This window comes from Patiria miniata, unplaced genomic scaffold (assembly GCF_015706575.1).
Source record: "Patiria miniata isolate m_02_andy unplaced genomic scaffold, ASM1570657v1 HiC_scaffold_18, whole genome shotgun sequence".
In the NCBI taxonomy this organism is placed as follows: domain Eukaryota; kingdom Metazoa; phylum Echinodermata; class Asteroidea; order Valvatida; family Asterinidae; genus Patiria; species Patiria miniata.
The window spans coordinates 13,408,527-13,433,031 of NW_024037056.1; the positions used below are offsets into that span (position 1 = coordinate 13,408,527).

At 40.5% G+C, this 24,505-nt stretch overlaps 2 protein-coding genes across 2 annotated transcripts; both read right to left on the minus strand.

Annotated features, from left to right (window-relative positions):
- Window positions 1-7,588: 7,588 nt before the first annotated feature.
- Window positions 7,589-14,728, minus strand: LOC119724696 (adhesion G-protein coupled receptor G6-like). The gene is made up of 14 exons (XM_038195869.1): window positions 14,426-14,728; window positions 13,989-14,219; window positions 13,449-13,565; window positions 13,065-13,192; window positions 12,515-12,658; window positions 11,339-11,723; window positions 10,890-11,083; window positions 10,516-10,689; window positions 9,839-9,966; window positions 9,522-9,621; window positions 9,122-9,287; window positions 8,930-8,996; window positions 8,568-8,838; window positions 7,589-8,085 (listed from the first exon to the last, which is right to left on the minus strand). The coding sequence occupies exons 1-14, from the start codon at window positions 14,709-14,711 to the stop codon at window positions 7,864-7,866; spliced, it is 2,613 nt and encodes an 870-aa protein (XP_038051797.1). The 5' UTR covers window positions 14,712-14,728; the 3' UTR covers window positions 7,589-7,863.
- A 1,603-nt stretch (window positions 14,729-16,331) lies between these two features.
- On the minus strand, window positions 16,332-17,169 carry LOC119725152 (fibropellin-3-like). Its single transcript, XM_038196512.1, has 2 exons — window positions 16,969-17,169; window positions 16,332-16,642 (listed from the first exon to the last, which is right to left on the minus strand). The coding sequence occupies exons 1-2, from the start codon at window positions 17,111-17,113 to the stop codon at window positions 16,332-16,334; spliced, it is 456 nt and encodes a 151-aa protein (XP_038052440.1). The 5' UTR covers window positions 17,114-17,169.
- Between the last annotated feature and the right edge of the window lie 7,336 nt (window positions 17,170-24,505).

Below are 24,505 nucleotides of genomic sequence, written 5' to 3' on the forward strand. Positions count from 1 at the left end.
TATTAAATAGAGGGCGCGCTACATAAATAGTGGTCTCCACAAAGCCGCAACACGGATGCTGCAGTATTGAACAAAAAGAACAAGTCGGTTTTCGAACAAAAACTCAAGAAATACAAGATGTATTAAATTGAAAATTCGTGCACTGATTTTTTTACAATGAGTAACATGGAGACTTCGAATTTTATGAGAAACCGTGAAACAGTGAAAATAATATGATCGTAACAATTCATTGTTTTAAACGCGAAAAATCCACGTTGGATTCGGATTGTATTTGTCGCGGTTAAAACACTGTATTGTTACGGTCATAATAGCTTCATTGTTCGACTGTTTCTTACGAAAATTAAATCTCGTTATGTTAAACATAATGATGAATCAGTGTACGAAAATTCAATTTAATACAACACGTATTTCTTGAGTTGTTGTCCCCCGGCCCCAAAACGAGTTTGGTGGTGGGAGATCGAGACCACTATTTTTAAGTTTACACACAGAACTAGAAAATATCTGCATCACGCGGCCGTCCATCGAGTTCGTTGACCATGCACATCACATGCACTCAGTGCATGTACTTATCTCCCATGATAGTGTGATGAATCATCAACTATACGTTTTATACATTAACATGAACTGTACAGTGACTTTTCTTTAGTGCCCAGTCACTCATACTAGAACATCAGCATTTAATTGGCCAGCGCTGTTAGTGGGCGTGGCTTAAGTCATCTACTAAGCAATACTGCATTTTCATTGGTTGAGGCACCCTGTGTACTTTAGTAATGAGGGGCATTTATTGTATGTGAATGTATATGACCATGTTGGCCTATAAAAGGCACAGTTCGAGAGAATAAAACTCACTTCTTCGCCTGGTGGGACCAAAGAAGTCGAAGAAGTCTCCTGTCTCTGTTTTATTGTCTAATTGTCACTAATTAGGGTGTATGTCTCCCCCACTTGAGCCACTAGAGCCACTCGAGCCACTTGAGCCACTTAAGCCACTGGTTAGCCACCCAGAGCCACCGGTCGACCTCCCAAACCACAGGCTAATCCACCTAAAACCACAGGTTAATCCACCCAATCCCCTAAATCCCAAACACAAGTTGAGTTAGCGCTTTCCCCTGGTGGAGCAGATTTGGGAGTGCTGTACGTCACTTGGTGCTGTGGCCTCCAACCGCAGGTGCTTCAACTCCATCGGGACTGGGCCAGAGAGGCAAGGGACCGACTAGTCGACGCACATTACATAGGTGGCAGCGGTGGGATCCACTGAGAGTGACGGGACAGCTAGCCAAAGGAACCACAGGGTGAGAGTGGTCAGAATCGATCTACCAGAAGCAGTGATTTGGGGATAGCAGAATTCCGCGGTGGAAGTGGAGAACCACTAGTCACAGCAACAATGGACAGCAGAGACAGGATGTTGGAAGAAAGTGTGGGATACTTTGAGACGACACCGGCCAGGGTGACCAGCAGAGCAAGCATTAGGCTACACCCTGCGGTAACACCAACTCCTTGCAGGTAAATGAGGGGGAGGCATTTTAACTGATCCAAAATGGCTATTACTACAATACCCAATGGGTCGGATTTGGTCCATTTATTGGCCTAAAGGGATAGTCCTATACGACAGCACTGCCCAGTACACAAGGTACAGTCAGTCAATGAGTTAGCCAGTGAGTCAGTTAGTGATTGAGAATACTCGCTGTACAAAGATGACACTATTATCCACTCCGTTCACAAGTACCCGCTCACCAGCAAAGGAAGTACAGTTGGGGGTGACTGACCGACGCCATCTTTCCTGACTGCAATTCATTTGCCGCGCAGCGTGGCCACTGCGTGTAAATAGAAGAAATCCCCTGGTGTCCGCGCGTCACACACAAGGAACGGTGCGCGTCAACCAGCGAAATGTCCCGCCCATGGGACGTCGTTGTTAGGTAAAAGGGCGCTCTCTTTTGGTAGCGCACAGAGCTCATACATGCTGTACAAACATGACACTAGTATATTCTAGTCATCTCGATCTTGCAAAAATAGCCTGATTGTTACGTCATGTGTTACGTTATGAAAGGTTGTTGAATTTAAAAGAGCACGATCTGGAGAGTCTTATCTCATGCATTGTTAAATGTTCGCTTGTTTTCGTTTCAGGGCGTGGTTGTGTTCATCATGTTCTGCGCTCGACGCGAGGAGGTCCGCGACGCCCTTGCACCGTACGCGAAGCGCATCTGCTGCGGTCGGGAATTGCACATGCCAAAGCGGTCATACGACGTGGCACTTATGGCCATGGTTTCAAGTACTGCTTCTCAATCTATCAGATCCCCTTCACGAAGTGGCGTCGCCGAATTCGACGCGTCCGCTTCTGACTTCCCGGATGGCGTGGTGGTCCTCAAGTATAAGATATATTGTCACCGACACCACGAAGTAACACTCTACCGTGTTAAAGCATATTTTTTTTTCGATTTTCAGTTGTTTGGATTTTTAAACATTATTCATCAAGGCCTACCATTGCACGAAGTTTCAAAGCTTCAAGAGCTTTACTTTAATAATTACGCTAAGTATCCATGGCAACTTTTGCGCAAAAGTGACAATTTTCGTTTTCACGAAGTAACACTCAAGTTCCATTTTCCATTGCAATGCATGGCGCGCACTCTGCTCATAAGTGAGCAAAACCGTTTTCACGAAATAACACTCTTCTTGTAACAAGTTGTACGAGCGCGCGCGCGCTGACCTGAAGTTGCACTTTCCTCGTGTTAAATACATTGAAGAGTGTTACTTTGTGAAAACGAAAATTTACAGTTTCGCAGCTTTTTCGGTTTCACGAACTAACACTCATCTGTTTTCTCTTATTTCTTGTTTATTTAATACACAAACGAGTGAAAAACAGCAGATTTAATAAATTCAATTCATCAAGTGTCCACAACGAGAAACCCAACTGAAAATACTCTGTCGTTTTGACGCAAAGTGTTGTTTTAGAAGGCGTTCAACTTTAGTTGCCGTTTTCTCCGATTGCTAGTTTTTACTCGTATGTAGATGGGTGTTAGTTCGTGGTGTCGGTGACGATATGACCAAGACATCTGAGTGTTTTCATTGGGAAAGCGGGGGATACTAAATTTAATTTCATTGTTAATAAGATGCAGGATTGAAGAACGTCATATCAACTATACATTTGGCAATGACATACAGTTGGTATAACGAAACTCCTTTGGATGAATAAAGAACGACAAAGTAGAAAGTCAAATTGAGTTGTAACTGCGAGTCTCGACTGACTGATGAGAAAGGCATTGATCAGAGATATGAACGCGGCACACAATAGTAGTTTCGCTCTATGAAATTTAATCAAGATCAGAAATGAAGGGAGTTTGTCCTCTATGCAAGAATTTCTTCGACTGAAAATGAAAAAGGTTACAAAACGCACCAGGACTTAGAAAGGCATGGCAAGGAAAATTACAACAAATTATGGTATAATAATATTGTGTATACAGTTCAACAAAAACACATCTTATTCAAATATATATATCTATACTTTTAACGTTGCTGAGTGTACCTGTTAAATACTACTTGCTAACATGAAATGCTATCATGGAATGCGTGTACATAAACTGTGAACAGTTGGGCAGGCTTGCTCTGTCATGTATTTTGTCACTCCTAGGCCTCCTTGCAAATTCGCAAGCAAACGCAATCGAATACCACGCACACTTAGAAAGCATGTACAAAATTCGCTGAATCTTTCATTATCATACCAAACGATTACGACGTCTCTCGGGATGTATGAAGGATGCATGATCAAAACTCCTCCGATTTTTTTTCTGCGGTACAATTGGGGAACCCATATGCTTTTGCGTAGGTAGGTTGCAAGTTATAATCTGACTAAAACAAGGATATAGTGCTTGTTATGTACAAGCAGACTATTGTTGATGCACATTTATATAGCATATATATTTTTTTTGGCCTACCCAAACTTCATGTTTAACCATGCGAACAAGATAAAATTCAAATCGAATGAAATACATAGTAAAAACGTAAAACATATGTTTCCGTATACATGTACTCTAAATGATTATGCAGAAAATACTTATCTGTATTAAAGATTTGATATACGTAGCCTTTTTGCATTGAATTTTTAAATCCGAAGTACTCAGAATGATCGAATGACATCTTATGAAGCCTTAATACGTGAGGTTTTAATGCACTGTACGGAGATGATTTCATCAATTTCATTGTTCATTTAATGATTATGTGGATAATTATTAATTGTATAGATTTAGTATACGGAGTCTTTTTTATTACAATGTTAAATACAAAGTATTCGGAATGGTTGTATAATGTTCTTACGACCTAATTAGTACTTAAGGTTTCAATGCACTGTGCGCAGATGATTTCATCAATATCATCTTTCACTTACTGATTATACAGACAATTTCTTTAAAGATTTGTTATGCGAAGCCTTTGTTGTTGCATTTTTAAATATAAAGTCCTCGAAATGGTTGTATAATGTTCTTACGAAGCTTAATAGTACTTAAGGTTTTAATGCACTGTACTACACTGTACTACATTATTATGCAGATAATTTTTAACTTTAAAGATGTTAAACGAAGCCATTGTTATTGCAATTTTAAAATACGAAGTTCTCAAAATAGTTGTACAATGTTCTTATACGAGGCTAATTAATTAGTCTTTAAGGTTTCAGTGCACTGAACGCAGATGATTTCATTTATTTACAGATTTTTTAATGATTATGCAGATAAATATTAATGGCAACGATTTGATATTGGGAGCCTGTTTTTCTGCCAATTTTAAATACGAAGTACTCAGAATGGTTGTACAATATTCTTACCAAGCTAATTAATACGAGAGGTTTCAATACATACTCAGATGATTTCATACGGTTCCAATTGTGATAATATACTTGTGATAATATAGATTAAATAAATCTGCAAGTCGGTCGACATCTGGCCACTGTAGCCTCAATTATTAAAACTGTGGTTACAAAACCCAAGTTGTAAATGAATTTATAAACAACTCGATGATTCATTAATCTACTTCGAAATATAGTGTGAAATTTGGTCGCCATGAAATACGGACTCTTTGATTGCACTGCGCATGCGCCAGTTGACAGAATTAGGAAACTTGGTCTCATGAACTTGTTTACAAAAATCGATCACAATAGTTTACACCCCGATCTCAATTGTAACTCACAAAACAAGTGTTACAAAAAGCGTAGTAGGCCCTATAAGATTCAAGTTTCCAGCTCTACACATTATAACAAAGTCGCCAATGATGCATTATAGTAACAAAGTTTGTATTTCTATAAAGTTGCCCTATGGTTGAAAGTGCTCTAAGGTTTAAAGTGCCCAAAGTTTCCCAGGTTAAAAGTGTCCTAAGGTTCCCCGGTTCCCCTAACGCCTGGCCAGTGTACGGCTGTGTTGTGAACTCGGCCTTCCAAATTGCACCCGACATGAAACAGCCGTATTGCAATTAATCAACATGTGACTTACACGATGAACACGGTGATTAAAAATTTGAGATTGCGATGACTAATTCACCCAAAAATCACTCCTTTTGTCAACATGAAATAAACTAAAACATAGCCCAGCGGTAGCAGAGAACTTGCATTATGACATTAGCATGTAAAGAAGATACAAATGCCGCTCATTTGAAACTAAAATGTTTGTTTTTAAGCACAAATCTATGCACACGATACTCACACTTCGGTGTGCAGGCAGAAAAGGGCTGATATTCGCGCGTTCACGGCACTGAGTGCGCGTTTGTATACATTTTTCTGGGCTGTGTGCCAATTGTACGGTGCCTCGTAAAAGACGTCTCACTACAATAATAACGTTATACCGTCATTCTGAGTAAATATAGTATACTTTTAACTATGTAACATTTATAAACAATGCAAAAATAGAAAGTCCACACTCATATGAAGGGGTCATCATTTTGAATGTGATCGTCATAATGTTAACACCAATATACACACCTTTGGGGAATTCTGTTGGCTACATTTTGATAACCCGTTTGCTACCAAAGACTGTAAATCGTCCAAGATTGACAGTTGCAAATCTAAAGAGTAGGCCCACGCCGCAGGGGAAATTCATTGCTGCGTGACAATGTTACACTGCCCAAAACGAACGGCAGAAAATACCGATCGCTTGCATGCATACCGACAGGGAATACCGATTGCTTGCCATGCATATGGGAGCATGCTTCGAATTACCCGCGCTTTGATCTGGCACTATGCAGTCGATAGGGGACACTAACGGGCATGTGTGTTTGCGCTCAGCACCTTCTCCTCGCGTATCTTTTAAGGAGGTTGTTGAATGCTCGAAGACATTTCCGTCATTTTTTTGGGTATATGTAGCCTAAGGTGTGATGAAATAAAAACGACTACTGTTTCTGTCATGAAATGAGTACAAAGGGTACTTTTGAGAGCTATTTTTCAGGTCCTGTTTCGACCCAAATGTGCAATTTGTGTAAAAGTCGTCGTTGCGGGTAGCAAACAAAACACAGTAAATCGTGACGTAATAAACAGGACTCGTTTATGCTACTCTGCATCGGGAGTCCTGTTTATTACGTCATGATTTACTGCGTTTTGTTTGCTGCCCGCAACGACGACTTTTACACAAATTGCACGTTCGGGTCGAAACAAGCATGACAGGACTTGAAAAATAGCTCTCAAAAGTACCTTTTGCACTCATTTTATGACAGAAACAGTAGTCGTTTTTATTTCATCACACCTTAGGCTACATATACCCGAAAAATGACGGAAATGTCTTCGAGCATTCCACAACCTCGTTAAACTGCAACTTTTCAAACCGTACATCGTTTTTCATAAGCCGTTGTCGATCTTGGACGATTGACAGTCTTTGCTAGCAACTGGGGTATCAAAATGTTACTTGAGTGCACCTTTATAGGCCTTTCTTTTGTTTGTAAACATTGGCAATTTTGTATGGGCTGCCGTAAGCGCATAACTTGAAGCCGTGGTTGGCAACATATTTTTCCAAAAAAAAGTCCTCATAACGCCATCAACACATATAATAGTAAAAAGGCATATTTAGGAATTATTTTGTAGCTTTGTTGAAAATGTTGTATTTTCAAGTATCAAATAATATTTTGGTGATCTGAAATAACTCTTCTTCATTTTTGCAGTGTTGGACCTTCCATAGTTTTGCTGGCCGTGGTTGGCAAAAATGCAGTTTGCCAACCAAGCACAGAAAGGTCTATAGCTGGTATATACTTTATCCAGTGGTCACAGTGGACTTCGTGTACAGTCAATGGTTATACAGGGAGAGTATAGGTGGAGATCTTTGGGAATAGACATACATTATGTAATCAAATGGCGCCTGAAGCTCACACAAAGACGCAACAAGTTTTTTCCCCGAGGATTTAGTATAAGTTAAGTCGTGCACAAATCACGCTTACACGTGCCGACTGGCATGTGCACGAGTGTCCCTGTCAGTCCCATCTACTGTTCTGGCACGAAGTCCACGAAATCGCGTCCACGCAGCTTGTTAAATATTGTCCAATTTCATGATATACAAATGGGCGCGAACGCGCAACATCTGAAACAAACAAAACTTAGTGTACACAAATACCATAGGGTTGTCTAAGGGGCGTGGCTAACTCGCAAACGGCGATAGGTCAATTCGCTCTTTTCACGCTTCCGCCATAGGCATATGCACAGCCTTGATCTGGAAAGTTTACACAATAAAAATAGCCGGTTCAGTGATTCTCGTGTCGGGGTTCAGATCACAAATCCGGCTATTTTCATTGTGTAAACTTACCAGATCGAGGCTTTGCATGCCTATGGCGGAGCATGGAAAGAGCGAATTAAGTATTCTATACGCAGACTCTGAAGATCGACGCTTCAGACAGCGAGAATCGCAGTCACTAAAACGGGCCTGACACGGACATGTCAATTTCAGCAGTTTGGGCAGTCAATGGTGAAGTTGGCACCGACTCAGACAACATCGGCATGTTAGGTGACCTATCCTTTCTCCACGGCACCTGTAAATCACAGGTGCGACCGCAGCAGATGCGCTTCATGTACGGTGCGAGGGCGGTGCGGACCTCTTCACGTCGCACGCAAAACATGATGAAGACAATCAGACCCTGAAATGAATGGAACAAAGACATCCTTGAACACTGATTTTCTCATTCAGGATATTGTCTAGCCCAAGAACAAATTATTCGGCTCTGTGGACCTTTATTGAGGATTCTGTTAAAGGCAAATTCAACAAGAACATAATTATACCAATGCAAGGCGATACCAATCAAACATTCTAATTTTGAAGATGGCTGCTTAGCCTACAATTAATGCTCCAGAAAGATGACTACAATTATTCTCATTCAACCGTTAGCCGTGACCCGCCCAGACATTTCGAAATTCTACAAGAGGTTTCTCAGAGGAGTTCGTAGGGGTGAGGAAGGCTCTCGCCACTGGGGTGACTATATGCTCTTTCTGTCTTTAGAAGTCCAAAGAATGTGCAATTAATGAGATTCTTGCACAGGGGGATTTCGAAGATTTTGTAAGGTTCCTCGAAGAAAATTCTGGTGAAAGAAGGGTTTCATGTTGCTGTTTGGCAGGTACCAACCTGCACGGAGTTAGCCAGACAGAAGATGAGCTGAAAGGCAAACTTGGCTCCTTCGATTGCCAGAAACCCAAAACACCAGGTCAAGCCCATGAGGGCGGAGATGGCCACGGCATTCTGGAGGCGTTTGGAGATCTGCTGGGAGCGAGATTCCTCCTTGACCTTCAGGAGACTGCGCATGACCAAGATGAAGGTGATGATGTTGTGGAGAAGGATGAGACCGATGGGAGCAAGGAGGCCGAGGTACAGCACAAGATCAGGCTCAAGGAAGCAGCTGAAAAGAGATACATGGAAATCAGTAAGAGATAAAACATCTTCTTTAAGAATGGAGAGAAGATGTCTATTTTGTTGTTTGTTTTACTTACTAATGCTCGTTTCCGTAGTGATCAGTTGCTGCAGCCAAGGTGATCGTTAGAACAATCAGTGGAGATCCTGGAAAACAGTATATTGAGATAATGTTAACATCTGCCAAAGTACGTCATTCGTGGTGAGTCATGTATTAGCCTTTTCAAATAGGCTAGTATTAAATTATGCCGAAGAAATTGTGATAAACTCACCCCAAGCGATGAGGCAAGCCTTGAGCATGTATCGAGGCGCGTCTTCTGGGAACACCTTCACCGTACTGACGTACATGTTCCTGGCTTCAACGGCCATCCACATCATAGAGGACAGAGTCAAGTAGTGGAGTAAAGCAGCCACAAACACACAACCACCTCCAGTACCCTGTAATTAAAACCTTCAATAAGTGATTTAAAATCTGATTTTGTTTTTTAGCAACCAGAAAATTACTACACAATATGGAACATCACTTACTACAAAGAAGTAAACCCAATGTTTTTGTATTTCAGTTATAACTTAACAATTCAATCTTTCAAAAGTGTAAAGCAAGTGAACACAAATATAACAATCAGCAAACTGATTGAGTAATCATGCTTCTGGTGTCATATTCACACTCACCCTTGCGTTGTCGACACCGGCAAGGAACACGATGTACAACATCAGCAAGGAGAAGCAGAAATGGATGAAGATCTGACGAGATTTGCCGTTTCGCAGTTTCCTATGGTTACAGAAAAAGCTTGCATTGTTGGAACGACTAAAGCGTGGAACAAAATCTAATCAAGGGAATCATGTAAAAGGCTCCGTGTACATGTACATGTGGCATTTTTGCTACGAACTGCAAACTGTTATGTCTGGTTTACTGCAAGGATGAACAGTGCTCTAATAACTTAGCTGCCTAGCCTTCAGCTCTAAAATAGATTGACAGAAGATCTTACTTGATAGCAAGATACACAGTCAAGGTGATGACCAGTGCAATGATGGAGAGGACACAACCAACTTGGCTAATGATTTCCAATGCCTTCTGGAATGGATCACCTGGTTCGTCCTTCTGTCCTTGAACATCCTTGATAAAGGAAGAACAGTAAATGAAGAGAAATCTTGAATCAACATACCATTTAGTGTTTCCCTCAGCACTTAAAAGTTGAAAGAGTAAACGTATTATCTGAACTAAACAAAGTTTAATCTCTTTCATTTTCTTCTAAAAAAACATTAATCCCATGATCTGTCACTTTAACCCTAACTCTTCAAATTTATTTTGTAAGAACCAAACCGAATTCTGAAAGTACTCTACTCTGCAGGAAACTGCACATTGTGTTTTTTTCCCCAAAGATTTTAAACATATGGAAACTTCCACTTCTCTGTGAGGATATGGGGTTTGGCTTAAATACATGCAATTTTTATTTTCTCCAACTTACTTTTTGTAGTGAACCTCAAAGGACCTCTAAGACAAGCATAGGAAAATACAGCATTTCAGTTACCACTCCACAAGAATGGCAAAGAATGGCAAGTAATGGCATACCACGAGAATGGCAAGTAATGGCAAAGAATGGCAACAAAATGGCATACCACAAGAATGGCAAGTAATGGCAAGTAATGGCAAGTAATGGCATACCACAAGAATGGCAAAGTTGGTCGCATGACTGCAGTTACAGGACACTGTATAATTGGTCTCTGTTGACAGCAAGCAACCAGCCATCGACCAATCGCCGACTTCGTCGTTCAGATCGAAATCCCAGAAGACGCACTGGATGGTGCTGTTTCTCTCTGTTTCATTAATGGATGGTGCCTGTTTGAGACAACGTTAGATACAACGTTGGACTGTGCACTCAACAACAATAAACCAAACAATAAGACTGTATAATATAAGTATTAAATACTGCAACCTAAAAAACTACAAATCAGGATTGTTTTTGTCTTGGATGCTGATCTAAAATGACGGACTGTCTTCCCAGATAGGGAACTCCACCATTGCTTTATGAAGTATACCTTGAATTGGATGACCACTGGTTCGGTGAGGTTGACCAACTCAACGTCTTGCACAGTCAGTGAGACGACAGTCCCCGCAACCCGGAGGCTCGAACCGTTCTCATTCTCTTGGGAGCCATTGATACGAGCTGACTTGAACAAGGTGTCATCAGCGTAGACAATGAAACTCGCCCGCAGCGGCTGGGAACTGTTTTCTAAAAGTTATCAGCGACGTCAGAAAAAGATTGAAGACATGCCCACCTTGTCTTAAAGGCATCAGCTAGCAAACTTACATAGGAGAAATTCACAAGTCAAGCCTAGCAGGGGATGCAGATGATACAAAAAGGAATCAAGTAGGAAACAAAGTAAACCCAATATTTTTTTAATAAGCAAAACTTATTACAGCCCTTCTTATTTACAATGTTTCTTTAAGGTAATTGAACAACGCCTCCACTGAAAATCAGTCTTACCACTGCTGAAAATGCTAGCTGGTAACCGGATTGAAGCTATCACATCTTGAGGCACCTCATCACTGGCATTAACCAAGGTCGTGACCTTAGTGCCGACAAGACTGCCCTCTTGCGGTGAAGACTGTCCGGTCTCCTGCTCCGGAGCAGATACGAAGGTGAGTCCGTTGCTAACCTGCATTTGGTCCAGACTGACCGCCTCAACGTGGATGGTGTCCTGCTGTATACTGACCGGACCCTCTTGTCTCAGAGTCAAGGAAACTTGAGCCTCAACAGACTGAACGATGGCTGAGGAGCTGCCAGCATTGACCTCAGGAGTCTGGGAGTCTGGAGTCTGGCTAGTGCTCATGATGACATTGCTTACCGTCTGTATCACCAACTCAGTTACCTTCAAGAAAATTGATAAATACTCGAATTCCACAATAAGACATTTTGGTTGGCCTTAGAAGGCACTGTTCACCATGTTCACTGGCAACCATCTCATTTCAAAAAGCTTAACAGTTGGGTTACTATTTGAACTACCTATTATGACGACTTACAGGATTACGTTCAGTGCAACATTTTGTGCATCTTCTAGTTCACAGTTTACTTTGGATGTTTGTTCAAGTATGAGCAGGCAGCATGTGTACTATGTGCCATCAGTGAGGTAAAAGTAAAAGATTGTTGGAAATCCTGCTGCAAATGCTTTGTCAATAATTTCCTTATAACAGACTCTTTGCTGATTCTTTATTCTGATTGGCTAAACCGTGATCACATGGTGTTCATCAATAATACAAGCTGGTACGTGAAATTTGCATAAAGCACTAACTGATCAACATTTCCACACCAGTGTCCGGCTACATCAATCGGACAATCGCTTATTATCTTAAGCATCCATGGAACTTTTGAGTAATGCTAAGAAAACTCTACTTTCCTTGACCCCCATGCCTGTTTTGTGGAAATGCATCTCAGTCAGATGTGCATGAGTGTCCTTTGCAAGTCAATTTTACACAGTTGCCTGTGTCCCAACTAGAAACCCTAAAAAGCTGAGACAAAATCAATTGGAGTATTGAGAAGTTTGCCATCTTATAAAGCCACAACCTTGAAATCGGTGAAATGTCACTTTTGTGAAGATCTATTCGCTCCTCGGTTTCCACAAATTGCAACTTTTTAGTTCAACACATTTTGTTTATAAGCTACCTCACGATCTCCTGATCCTGCCCCGACAATGTTCATCAAAATGGTGGAGACCGCTTGGACATTTTCTGCACTTTCAGTTGACTCTGACGTCTGATTGGCCAGAAACTCAGCCACTTCATTTACGTTCCCTAGACTGACGTTAACCTGCCAGATGCAGAAGATACATTTACTTAGTTTCTCAATGGACCCTCTCAGTCAACTCAGAAAAGAATTCAACATGGATAGAATTACGTCGGACATACTGATTGAACGACAACATTACACATTGAATCTCAATCTGTAATAGCTGCCAACATTGCGTCATAAATAACAATAGAACCTTGGGCGTAAAAGAAGCCTGTTACAACTGTTAATGTAGTTACCACCGGATAAGGTATCACCAACCGATAGTGTAACAACAATTGACCGATACTGCATCACTAACCGATAATGTAACAAAAGTTGAATTATGCATGTAGCAAATGTTACTACACTATCGGTCAATTTTTTTACATTATCGGTTATAACCCATTCCACTTTACATTCTAAAGGTCTGAACTTCAAAGCTTACATCTTTGACTTGATCCAGAGTTAGATTGTTTCTTTCTTCTCCGCAACCGCGAGGTACGTGGTTTCCCCACTGGAAATAGTCCGGCGGAGGTACAACGGAGCAGCTGCGAACAGCTAACGGATCCCCAGCTGTATCCAAAATTAACCAATATAATTATCAAAAGTGATTTTTTTTTTAAAATCTAATAAAAAAAGGAACATCCTATTACACTTTAACCTTCAAATTCTAGAAGAGTAAATTAAACCAATTCTGTTTAAATATAGATTTTCTCCTTCACAATGACAGTTTACTTGGAAACGTTATGCTCACCTGCTTCTGCTGCAAGTATTAGCCTCCAAACTATTATATTATTATTATTAGATTCACAATTAATTGTCGTCTCACCTTTTGATGTAATGAGCGGGCATCTCTCGAACGATTCTGCTGTTGTGCCTCTTCTTGTTGCAAGCCACATCAACCGGCCATGAAGAGCATCATTCGTGGTGCTGGCTGGACAAAAACCTTAAGAGACAAAAACACCAATATGCATGTAATATTTCTATCAAAGCAATATGACATGCTGAACAAAGCAACAAAAGATCACTTAGCCTATATCTCTTTCTACTCCTAAAAGGCAAAAATACCCTAAAAGACAACAAGACAAACTCGAAATATTTATTTAGTATTGTGAAATAAAATATATATTACATACGGAACAAAGCAACTAAATATCGTGTTTTAATTGTGTCTTTTGAGTTTTTTAAATTTCCTTTCTGTGGACTCATCTAGCAACGGCAAGAATATATGTCATTATTGAGGTCACACGCAAATTGCAAAAAGTGTGACTTGTGCATGGTATTTTTTAAATTATATATAAGTTCTTCATTTTCAACTTACCTGGGTGAAAAACATACAAACAAAACTAAAAGAAAAAATCTCACTCACCGATAACCTGAACCGAAAACGAGCAGTTCAGACTCAGGCCGTACTCAAACCGCTGCTGGTAGTTGACATCATTGCTACCTATCTCGAGTTCATCGCCAGGACTGAAGCTTGAGGTGAAGTTGGTTGGTCCGTCCCATCCAGTAACAACCGGTTCCATCCAGTTAACACTGGTATTGGTGAAACCTGGCTCCGTATCGACTGTGAAATTTGCTGGGCATACTAGATCCACCACTAAATATTCAATAAAAAAATATATGAAGAGATATTGTTATATACCATAATAATTTCTCGCATATACAAAGCAACTGTATGGGTTTAAAATGGTGCCCATTGCTCATGGACCCCCTTCAAAAAAACAGAAGAAGAAAAGGAAAAACACAAACTAATGATATCTTCAAAGATACTTGGAAAAGTGAACAAGCTAATTGTGGACAAACCTATGACGGTGACTTTAAAAAGACACGTGGCATGGTTGCCAGATGTATCCGTAGCGTTGTAGATCACTGTAGTAACACCAACTGTGAAGATCCCACTGCCGGTTTTGTTACATTTCAAAACTGTGGTTGCTTGGCAACTGAACGTGACATTCACAGGACCAGCATTGTCCGAGATGAGAGGTGGAGGCCAGCTGTAAGCCACCTGATTGGACGATGGCTTGGCAGGAATGATGACGTCACCAGGGCAACCACTGAACATCGGAGGTTCGTTATCTAAGACTGTCATTCAATAATTTCAGGGGGAAAAGAGTTGACTTGGTCCTCATAACACAAAATCTGACAGTAAAAATAATGGATCAGTCCGATTTCAATTATTAAAATCTCATTTGTATTTGAATGCTTGTTGTGTAATCTGTAATTGTCAATACTCAATAGCTTCCAATGGCATTCAATAGACAGCAATAAAACTGGGCTCTTTTAGTAAAACATGGATGGCAAAGATCAATTTTAGTAATTATTTGTTTCAGATGAGTGGAAGAACACGCTTTTTAAAGATTAAAATTTTTATTAAAAATTAAAATTGATTGCTTTTTAATCCTGGTCACTTTCTTTTGACTCACCCTGTACAAAGGAAGGCAATTTATAGGCATAAGTTGACGACAAAAGTGATAATGAATTAATTACATTTAGATATGTGAATTCCATAAGGATTTCCAAAGCTATCCGAGCCGTGATGCCCCACCAGCCTTCCCGAAGCCTCAACACGCTGAATGCTGCGTGATGTCGAGTCAGCCCAGTAGATGAAGTCATAGTAGACAAAGATATCATACGGATTAATGCTGGTAGCTGAGTTGACAAGAACAGTTCGATTCTGACCCAAAAGATCCGAGTATTCGATGCGGTCGAAAAAAGCCTCACACCAGTACAGCCTTCCCCCTGAAGAACAAGGAGTCATTTCCAAGTAATATCATTAATCTTTATTTTGTATTATTATTATTATTAAAAAAATGGGGGTTTGGGTTGGACAAGAGGGGAAACGCCGTTGCTTCTACACGTATGCAACTCACACAGAACCGTTTAATAATTTTTGCTATAGTACTTTCCTTCGATAATCATCCTATAAAATCAACCACTCTGCAGGAAACCATGTAATGTCACATTCGTTCAACTTTAGTTACTGTGGGTAGTCACAATGACTTTTTGTATGATTGGGGGAAATTGTTACGCACAGAGTCTATTAATTCCAACAAGGGATTTGTTTCTGATATGGCAATTTAAAAAAACACACAAATGAAGGAAAACGCAGGCAAAGTAATTACCCTCCAGATCAAGGGCTATACCATTCGGCCACTGTAGCGAAGTATCGATGAGTACGCGACGACCTGAGCCGTCTGTGTCAGCTCGTTCAATCTTTGGTGCGGTACCCCAATCAGTCCAGTACAAATGTCTGGGGAAAAAAACAGGATAAGAATGAAGATTGAGGCAGGGAATCAGTCGCCTCCCCCTTAACACAAAGGCTGGCTGCAATGGCAAAATCTGAACTGGTCCAATGGTATGGTGAGCCTCATGTATACCTGTTAGCAGGGTCAACTACAATCCCCCTTGGTTGTACATTTCCGAGGGAAGTGTTTGCCAAGTTGAGAACCACTGATCGTTCCCGACCGTCCAAAGTAGCTCTCTCGATCAGATCACTGCCATCATCCGTCCAATACATCACACGATTCTCAACGTCAAGAGTCAAACCATCTGGAACTAAAAATAAGTGGCAAGAAAACTCTCTAATTTGATAGGTAACAAAAATTCGATTTGGTTGATCTACACAATTGGCTGGACAGGGTTAATCCTAAACGATAGCACTGCCCAGGTCACAAGTTATAGTCAGTCAGTTAGTCAGCCAGCCAGCCACTCAGTCAGATAGGCACAACGAGGGCCAGCACAAACACACAAAATGCCAAATCGGCTTACCCTGAAGATCCATAAAGAGAACTTCCACTCCACTCCCGTTCAAAAAGGCCCGATTTAAAGTCGAGAAGGTGCCATCATAATCAGTCCAATACACCATGCGCTCTAATGGGTCGTAGTTAATGGCGCGTGGTTGACGTATGTTGACATGGCTACCGTCTAAACCCGGGATGAGAGTGAAGTTGAAGGTGTCTGTGGGTGCGACATAAATCCCTGGAGGAATCAGATCGGTCACAAAGACCAAGTCAAGAGGATCTAAACGAAATCAAGGAAAAACAAAGAACATTATTATTATCCCTGATCGTATTAAGGCCAATTAAAAATGTGCCAAGGACCATCTATAAGCTCGATGCTGCAATATATACACCACTGACTAAATCAAACACACAAACTCTGCCCACAGATACCCATTTACTCCTGGACGGGCAAAGCAATGAGTTGCAAAGGTCTTGCCCACATTGTCATGAAGTGCATATTAAACGTCGTGTAACTCATCACTTTTACAGAGCATGGGGGCGGATTCATTCGAAACACCGCTCTGAAAGCCCCACCCCACCCCAAGCTTACAGTCCTGTACTTACGGCTCTGCGATTCACAGAATAATCCGATGAATCCAGGGGCACAAATACAACTAAAATCGGCAGAAGAATTAACACAACTTCCTTCATTCCAGCACGGGTTACTTTCGCAGGGATCATCTGTGAGAAAAAGTATATAATCGTTCATATATCTTCATGAATATTAATTTAAAAACGAGAACAACATCAAAACCGCATCCAAAATGAAAGCATGGGAATTAATGTGTTTGACCTTCACCCCATTCGCTGGTTCGGCTCTTATTGGGGAAATGATGTACGCTTGAGAGGTTGAAAGGAGATTAACGCCATGAGGGCGCACTATAACCGGCGTACAAGCTGCCCATGTTCAGGCCGCGGTGTTTTTTATTTGCAGCACACATCGTCAATGATCATAATTATTCAGCTAGTTCGATGTTTATTCATAAGAAATAACAATGTCGTCACACCATTGCTATAACTCTGTCATGCATGTACATTAAAGCATTTCAAAGAACGGCTTTCGTCGAGCTGCCACAGTGGCCAAGTGGATAACGGAACGACCTATGGATCGCAAGATCTGTGGTTCGAAGCCGTGTCTATTTTCATCAAAACTTTTTTTTGGGGGGGGGATAAGTTTAATTGAAGAGAAAACACCATGAGTAGGGTTATTAAGGTGCCTGTAAGCAGTGGCGTAGCCAGGAATGTTTTAATTACCTTGAATTAAAGAAAATAATGCTAGAGCATTAACTTATCTCTTTTCCTTATAATGCACAAAAAAGTACAAAGTGCACGGGTACGGTGCGATACTTTTTTTATGCGGAAACATATTAATTGTTTTCAATGAAATCAATGAAATGAATGCTTCACACAATACTTCAAACAATGATATGTTCATACTTCAAACGATGAAATGTTTCTGGAAGCCGACAGTTAAAATAATGTGCAAATACCGGTACTTTGGTTATCAATTGGGAAATTCCCCCGTATGTAGGGATTAGAAATGAAATTTCAAGCCCAGACCCCACCTACTAAAGCTTGTTGGGCTCAAGTTCCTCGCCTATTCTCACCCTTGTCCTGCACGTCTATAGGCCTAATAAATTCATCCCTTCTAAAAAAAAAAGTCGCCTTTGTTCTCTTGTGTTATTGAACAAAATCCCTCAACACTCCCGCATCGATTAAAATGCTTAAAAACTTCTTAGTTAATTTCTATCCTTGCCAATATCTTCTCCTGCCTTAACGGTCCACCGAACGTAGCATCCCCCACTTAAACTACTACACCAGCAAGAGTCCGGCAGCCTGCTGATGACGAGCAGAGCATACCGTTCGAAACGTCGAGTTAAACAATCAACTGGTTCTTCTCAGAACCACACATCTGTTCAATATAGTTCCCGCCAAAATATTTCAGTCGAAAATCCCAACTGTCGATAAAGCTACAGTCTCAAAATGTGACACGGCAACAGTTATCCATACTGAGACCCCCATTAAAAAGGCTGGCGCTGGCCAATTCATCGTGTTCGACAATAATAATGCTGGTGTGTTTTACACTAGTTTACGAGAAGAGGCTTACCTTCAGTTTGAGCTTTGACTGGAAACTTGGCGATCAAAACCAACAGAAAGGCGAACACCATCAGGTATGTGTTCACTCCTTTTCCGGCATCCATTCTAGATGTCGAACAAGCTAAACCTGACGTCGAACAATCTAACGGACTTTTTTTCTTCAGTCACGTTTACCAGAATGTAACTTTCTCACTCCCAGTTCTACGATATGGTTCGTGCGCAGTCCGGACAGACGGTTACTCGAAGAGAAAATGTCTGGACAGACTTCGACCCGAACAGGAAATAGATTGAACAGTCCGCACCCTGGCTGTTTGTACTTGTACAAACTTGCCAGTTGAAAATACATGGCCTGTCACATGAAATTGAAGTGTGCGGGTCCTTTCATCAAGTGAACAAAAGCCACCGTGGGACTGGTTTTGCCAACATTCAAACGGGTCCCGGAAATTACCGATACAAATGACTTCCTTTACAGCTCCTTATATAAACACGTCTCATCGCCCCGACGGAAAGAAAATACATTCCAAAATAACATGTTTTTAGGACTGTCTGCAGTGAAAAAAAGAAACAGAAAACAGTCAGACATGCACCCAGCTGACTACAGCTAGGGTCAGCTGGGTGCAAGGTCGGCTGTTTATGTGGTGTAGTCAAATTTAACTGCAGTGTTTTCATAGTGTTCATCGCGCTATTTCCTGCTGCCAGCCAGGAAAACTGTTGACTGGACAGGGAATGCAGAAATCAAAGGATATTTTATTTTTCCAAGTTTCAAACTTTGTCAAACAGTATGAAGCATTCGCTCGTACCCCGCCTGCAAACAGGGCACTGGAAATTAGGGCTGATGAGCTTCACAGAATCTTGTGAAGGAAGTGAGGATGGCATTCTGGGTAACCTATCATGACCTATACAAAGCGCGGTTAGCTAATGCACGCAAAAGCTATCCGAAAACTTTTTCATAGAAATGCATACATTCCATAGGGTCATTCCATGTCAGACCAACGCACTTTTTTACCTCATGTCTTCCGATTTTGATAAAAATTGCTGTGCTTGTAGGTCCTGATGAGCAATGAATGCACACCAATTTTTAGCCCGATCCGACCTACCATATGGTCAGGGCAGAAACCACAAAAAACGGACATTTTTAGGGTAAAATACCAGCCTTTTGGTAGAAATATGTCAAAACCATGTAAATTTTCATCGAATATATGCGAATTTGGTATCAAAATAATAAGAATTGCATGCTCAAATCAACTCTTTTGTAAAAATTAAATTTTGTGAAAAGTAGGTCACGTGACCTTTAATATGTTATCGTGACCTTTGACCCAATTTATGTACTAATGTATCATTCCAAAAATCAACGAAATGAAAATGACTTGATAGAGCATGTCTTCCTCTATCAGAATCCACTAAAAATCAATTGGGGTCTTTAAAATTTACAACTTTATGACTATTTTTGTACAGTTGGTAGGTTACAAATTAGTCAATTTATAGACTTTACATTAGAAATCCACCCGCACAACTTACTATTCTGTTTCTAAAGCTACTTAAATTAATCTTGGTTTGGGAATTTCTCATGTTTAGGGCTGATGAGGTATAACCAGACTCATATTATAAGTTATCAGGAGTGGCGCACCCAGGATTTTGCTTTTGTGTGGGGGGGGGGGGCTCATAATTTGTTTGTTTTCAAATTTCTGTAGAAGATTGAACAAAAAAAATTACCCCAAAATCAAACAAACAAATTGACAACCTTGGAGGGAGGGAGGGGGGGGGGGGCTCCAGCCCCTCGAGCCCCCCCAGTTACTGTTTAGGGTACGCAACAGCTCTATGCTTTCTACCCGGACCCAGTACAGTAGACACACATCCAGGTGAAATTTATCTCGAAGGAAAAAAATGCCAAGTCTGTGAGACTCATTAAATTTCAAGAAGCACAGTGATGAATGAGTAAGGTAATTTTGATTGCGATATTGAGTATTATCTTCAAGCAAACTTGAATCCTAGACCCTGATTAGTCCATCTATAGCAACAACAGTGTGATTTGATATAATACTGCACAGCTATATTGCGCCCCAAATATTGAATGTACATGTACATGTATGTATTGTGTTCTTTTTATTTGCTGCTGAACGGTCCGATACACTATGCACCTACATCTCTCACCACGTGCAATGTACGCTTTCGACATCAAGTTTGCTTGAAGATAAATTCGTTATGGCTCGTGGAACACGGAATAATGTAGTGTGTCGGGTGGCATATTGGTCACAGCAGCATTGCATTGTTTCATATTCCAATATTCCAAGCGCGCTCGTTGGATAACTAATTATCAGTGGCACGGGGGGGGGGGGGGAATCAAGGGACTTGAACCCACCCCCCTCCAAGGTTGTCAATTTGTTTGTTTGATTTTTTTTTCAATCTTCTACAGAAATTTGACAACAAAATGCTATGAGCCCCCCCCCCCCAAAAAAAAAGCAAAATCCTGGGTGCGCCACTGCTGATAATTTATATTATGAGTCTGGTTACACCTCATCAGCCCTAAACATGAGAAATTCCAAAACCAAGATTAATTTAAGTACCTTTAGAAACAGAATAGTAAGTTGTGTGGGTGGATTTCTAATGTAAAGTCATAAATTAACTCGTTTGTAACCCACCAACTGTACAAAAATAGTCATAAAGTTGTTAATTTTGAAGACCCCAATTGATTTTTAGTGGATTCTGATAGAGGAAGACATGTTCTATCAAGTCATCTTCATTTCGTTGATTTTCGGAATGATACATTATTATATAAATTGGGTCAAAGGTCACAATAACATATTAAAGGTCACGTAACCTCCTTTTCACAAAATTTATTTTTTACAAAAGAGTTGATTTGAGCATGCGATTCTTATTATTTTAATACCAAATTTGCATATATTCGATGAAAATTAACACGGTTTTGACATATTTCTACCAAAAAGGTGGTATTTTGCTCTAAAAATGTCCGTTTTTTGTGGTTTCTGCCCTTACCACATGGTTGGTCGGTTCGGGCTAAAAATTGGTGTGCATTCATTGCTCATCAGGACCTACAAGCACAGCAATTTTTATCAAAATCGGAAAACATGAGGTAAAAAAGTGCGTTGGTCTGACATGGAATGACCCCATACCGGATGTGATTTCTTTTTGTACACGTTTTCTAACCGAGGAGTCCTCGATTTGGTTCCTGTCCTCAATTCATCGATGATGTTGCACGTGTGTGTCCTCGATTTACACCATAAACAAACGCACTAACACACACCCATCTTTGTAAACACCGTCAATCGTGGACCCCCCATTGTCCCTAATCCTTATTCCTTTGTTTGTGCTCTTAACTTTTTTAGCAACAGCTGTTATTGGTTTTGTACACGAATTTCAATCGTGGACTATCGGTCAATCGTGGACGTATTGTTTGTGCCCTAACCCTTTTGTCCTAGCTAGGTCCACGATTGCCGGTGTTTACATACCATATGCACACATGTGAAAGTATTACTTCTTTTCTTGCTTGTTTACTATTTGACCGATTGATTGACTCATACATAAAAACGCATTCATAGATATTCTCTGTCCTAAACAGTACTCATAAAAATACATCTATATAGGCCCAATACTAATTGTATTTTAACACGACAATGAAAGGGGAAATGGTACAGAAAAAATAAAGAGAATGTACCATTCAAAACGAGAATAAATCTGCACCACACTTAAGGTCATTGTTATGATGTTTATAATAACAGCACTTGTACACGCGTTTGACCAGGATGTACTTTCCTGTCAAAATATTAGTTTTCCTGCGGTTTTGTTTCCAAGTTCCTTGTTTATGGCATGTGTCTAAATTTAGTCCATGAATATGACAACGCTACATTTTGATGCCGCAGAACAAGGTGTTTTGATGCTACTGAAAGGAAAATGAAACACGACATCTTGATCATCAGGTTTCTGTGCAGCCTGAACTCCTGTGAGAGTTCTGAGTATTTTTCAAAGAATTAATGAAGTATGGGGATTTCTCACTGGTGTCTATTATTTTTTTAATTTTTTTTACTGAGTTGCCCCGGAGGGCAAGAGTAGTGAGCAAAATGATTTACTTTTTGCGGCATTAGCATAAGTGCTCTACTTAATAAGTCTTCCCCCCCCCCTGTTTACTAGGGTGTATAGTGAATTTCAAAAAAGTTTGAATTCAAAGTTCTGAATCGGCTAAAAGGATAATAAGATAAGTTGTTGCGGTAGCACCATATATGTGGCAAATCTCTTTTTGTGAGTGATTCTGGACAGTATGCTCTGTCCATCGTCAGGAGACTGAGGGATTCCAAGTGGGGTTATGACAGAGTTGCAGTGAAAACAAATAAAACAGTCTAACATGCGCCCAGCTGACTACAGCAAGGTTCAGCTGGGTGCAAGTTCGGCTGTTTAGTTAGTCAAATTTAACTTCTGCAAATTTGTATATCTGACTCACTGTCAATTGCAAGCCGGGCAGTGCTATTGTATAGGAATACGCCGTACATAGCGCCATTGAATCGGCAACATCCGGCCAATAGTATACACCACGTGCATGCCAATACTATACGAAAACTTGGGAGAGGTTTGGAAATGAAGGATATTTTATGGAAGTTTCCAACTTTGTTATACAGTAGTGGAGCACAGCACGAACGGGCTACTGGGCTTATTTTTTTTTGGACATTGCGCCATAATGCAAGTAAAAACCCGTTTGTACTATATAAACAAACATTTTTGTTCTTAGTTCTCTTTACTAGTCTTTATTGTTTATTCTGTCTTGCAGTTTGTGGCGGATAGTTAAGCGGCACTGACCATATAAGGAAGGAATTCGATCAAGAATGAAAAAAGTTGAATAGTCCCGGGGATTTAACCTCCACTCAGTGCAGAAAGTAGTGCAGAATGGGGACGATCCCTTTAATGTTTTTGTTATTCAATATGGAGTCCAGAATGGTATGCGGAAATAGTCTGAATTGAAGTGCACCGGGCGATGTAGGCTACAGCTTCAAAAACTAGAGAACGCACAAATAACAACCAACCACATTTTCGTCTACAAGGAAATGTGTGCTGTACATTCTGTGTGCAAAGAACAATGCTTATATGTGAATTCGCTTAATGCCTTTTTTTGTAGTACATGCCTACTTTCGATATTAACAACTACATGTATCGCCCATTAATTTCCTGATGAATAAACTTGTTTAAGTCCTCCACATGCTTCACCTATTTAATATTGAAAATCTTCAGCCTCTTCGAATTTGGATTTGTATCAATTCGGGCGATTCTCAATGTAGTGCGCCATCAAGAGTTTGCCGTGGAGAATCTATTTTTGAAGTTTATGGTCGACAAATGAGTGTCAGTACAACTTGAGCTAATTTGTTATAAATTGGGGCATAGCGTTCTGCCGCCTTACAAAAAAAAACACCATATTGATAAAAAGAAAAGGAAAGGTCAAACATATACTCGAATCATACGCTTACGAAACAATTTCAAATGTCATCTCCCACAGTGCATTGGGAAAATGAACTCTCCGTGGCAAACTCTTGGTGGCGCACTGTATTGTGAACTCATTGTGCCTAGTGTGTAGATGTTTCTGGCAACATGCATTATTTGCTTCAAGTTGGAGTAAAAAAAATGCAAAAGTTTGAGCAATCAGCCAATGTGGCTCATCAGACCGGCGTTTATCTCTGGTTTCAGTAGCATGAAACGACTGAGAATAGATTTATTCACTCTGGATGGGATGCCAGTCCATCGCAGGTTACCGTTGGAGTGGCTTAAGAGAGACAAGTGCATGGGATGAAGTGGCTTGCTCAAGGACACAACAATGACATGCAGCTGGATTTGAACTCCTGCCCCTCCCTCTGTATATGAGTCGCAAACCCTAACCACTATGACACACTCGCAGACTACTCTAAGCATATACATGTACAATTATTGAAATAAAACCTTGTGATAGTGGGAACCTTTTAAACTCCCAAATCATCAATTTAGAAAACATTATGACCTCGAGTCAGGA

Bases quoted from the DNA above. Each gene is read 5' to 3' on its own strand.
- LOC119724696 (XM_038195869.1), bottom strand. From the start codon at position 14,711: ATGACAGTCTTAGATAACGAACCTCCGATGTTCAGTGGTTGCCCTGGT. The intron at 9,622-9,838 runs GTAAGATCTTCT...CTGTAACCATAG, and splicing joins ACTGTGTATCTTGCTATCAA to GAAACTGCGAAACGGCAAAT. The intron at 8,086-8,567 runs GTTGGTACCTGC...CATTCATTTCAG, and splicing joins GTCTGGCTAACTCCGTGCAG to GGTCTGATTGTCTTCATCAT.
- LOC119725152 (XM_038196512.1), bottom strand. From the start codon at position 17,113: ATGAACGATTATATACTTTTTCTCACAGATGATCCCTGCGAAAGTAAC. The intron at 16,643-16,968 runs GTAAGTACAGGA...GATTTCGTTTAG, and splicing joins ATTCTGTGAATCGCAGAGCC to ATCCTCTTGACTTGGTCTTT.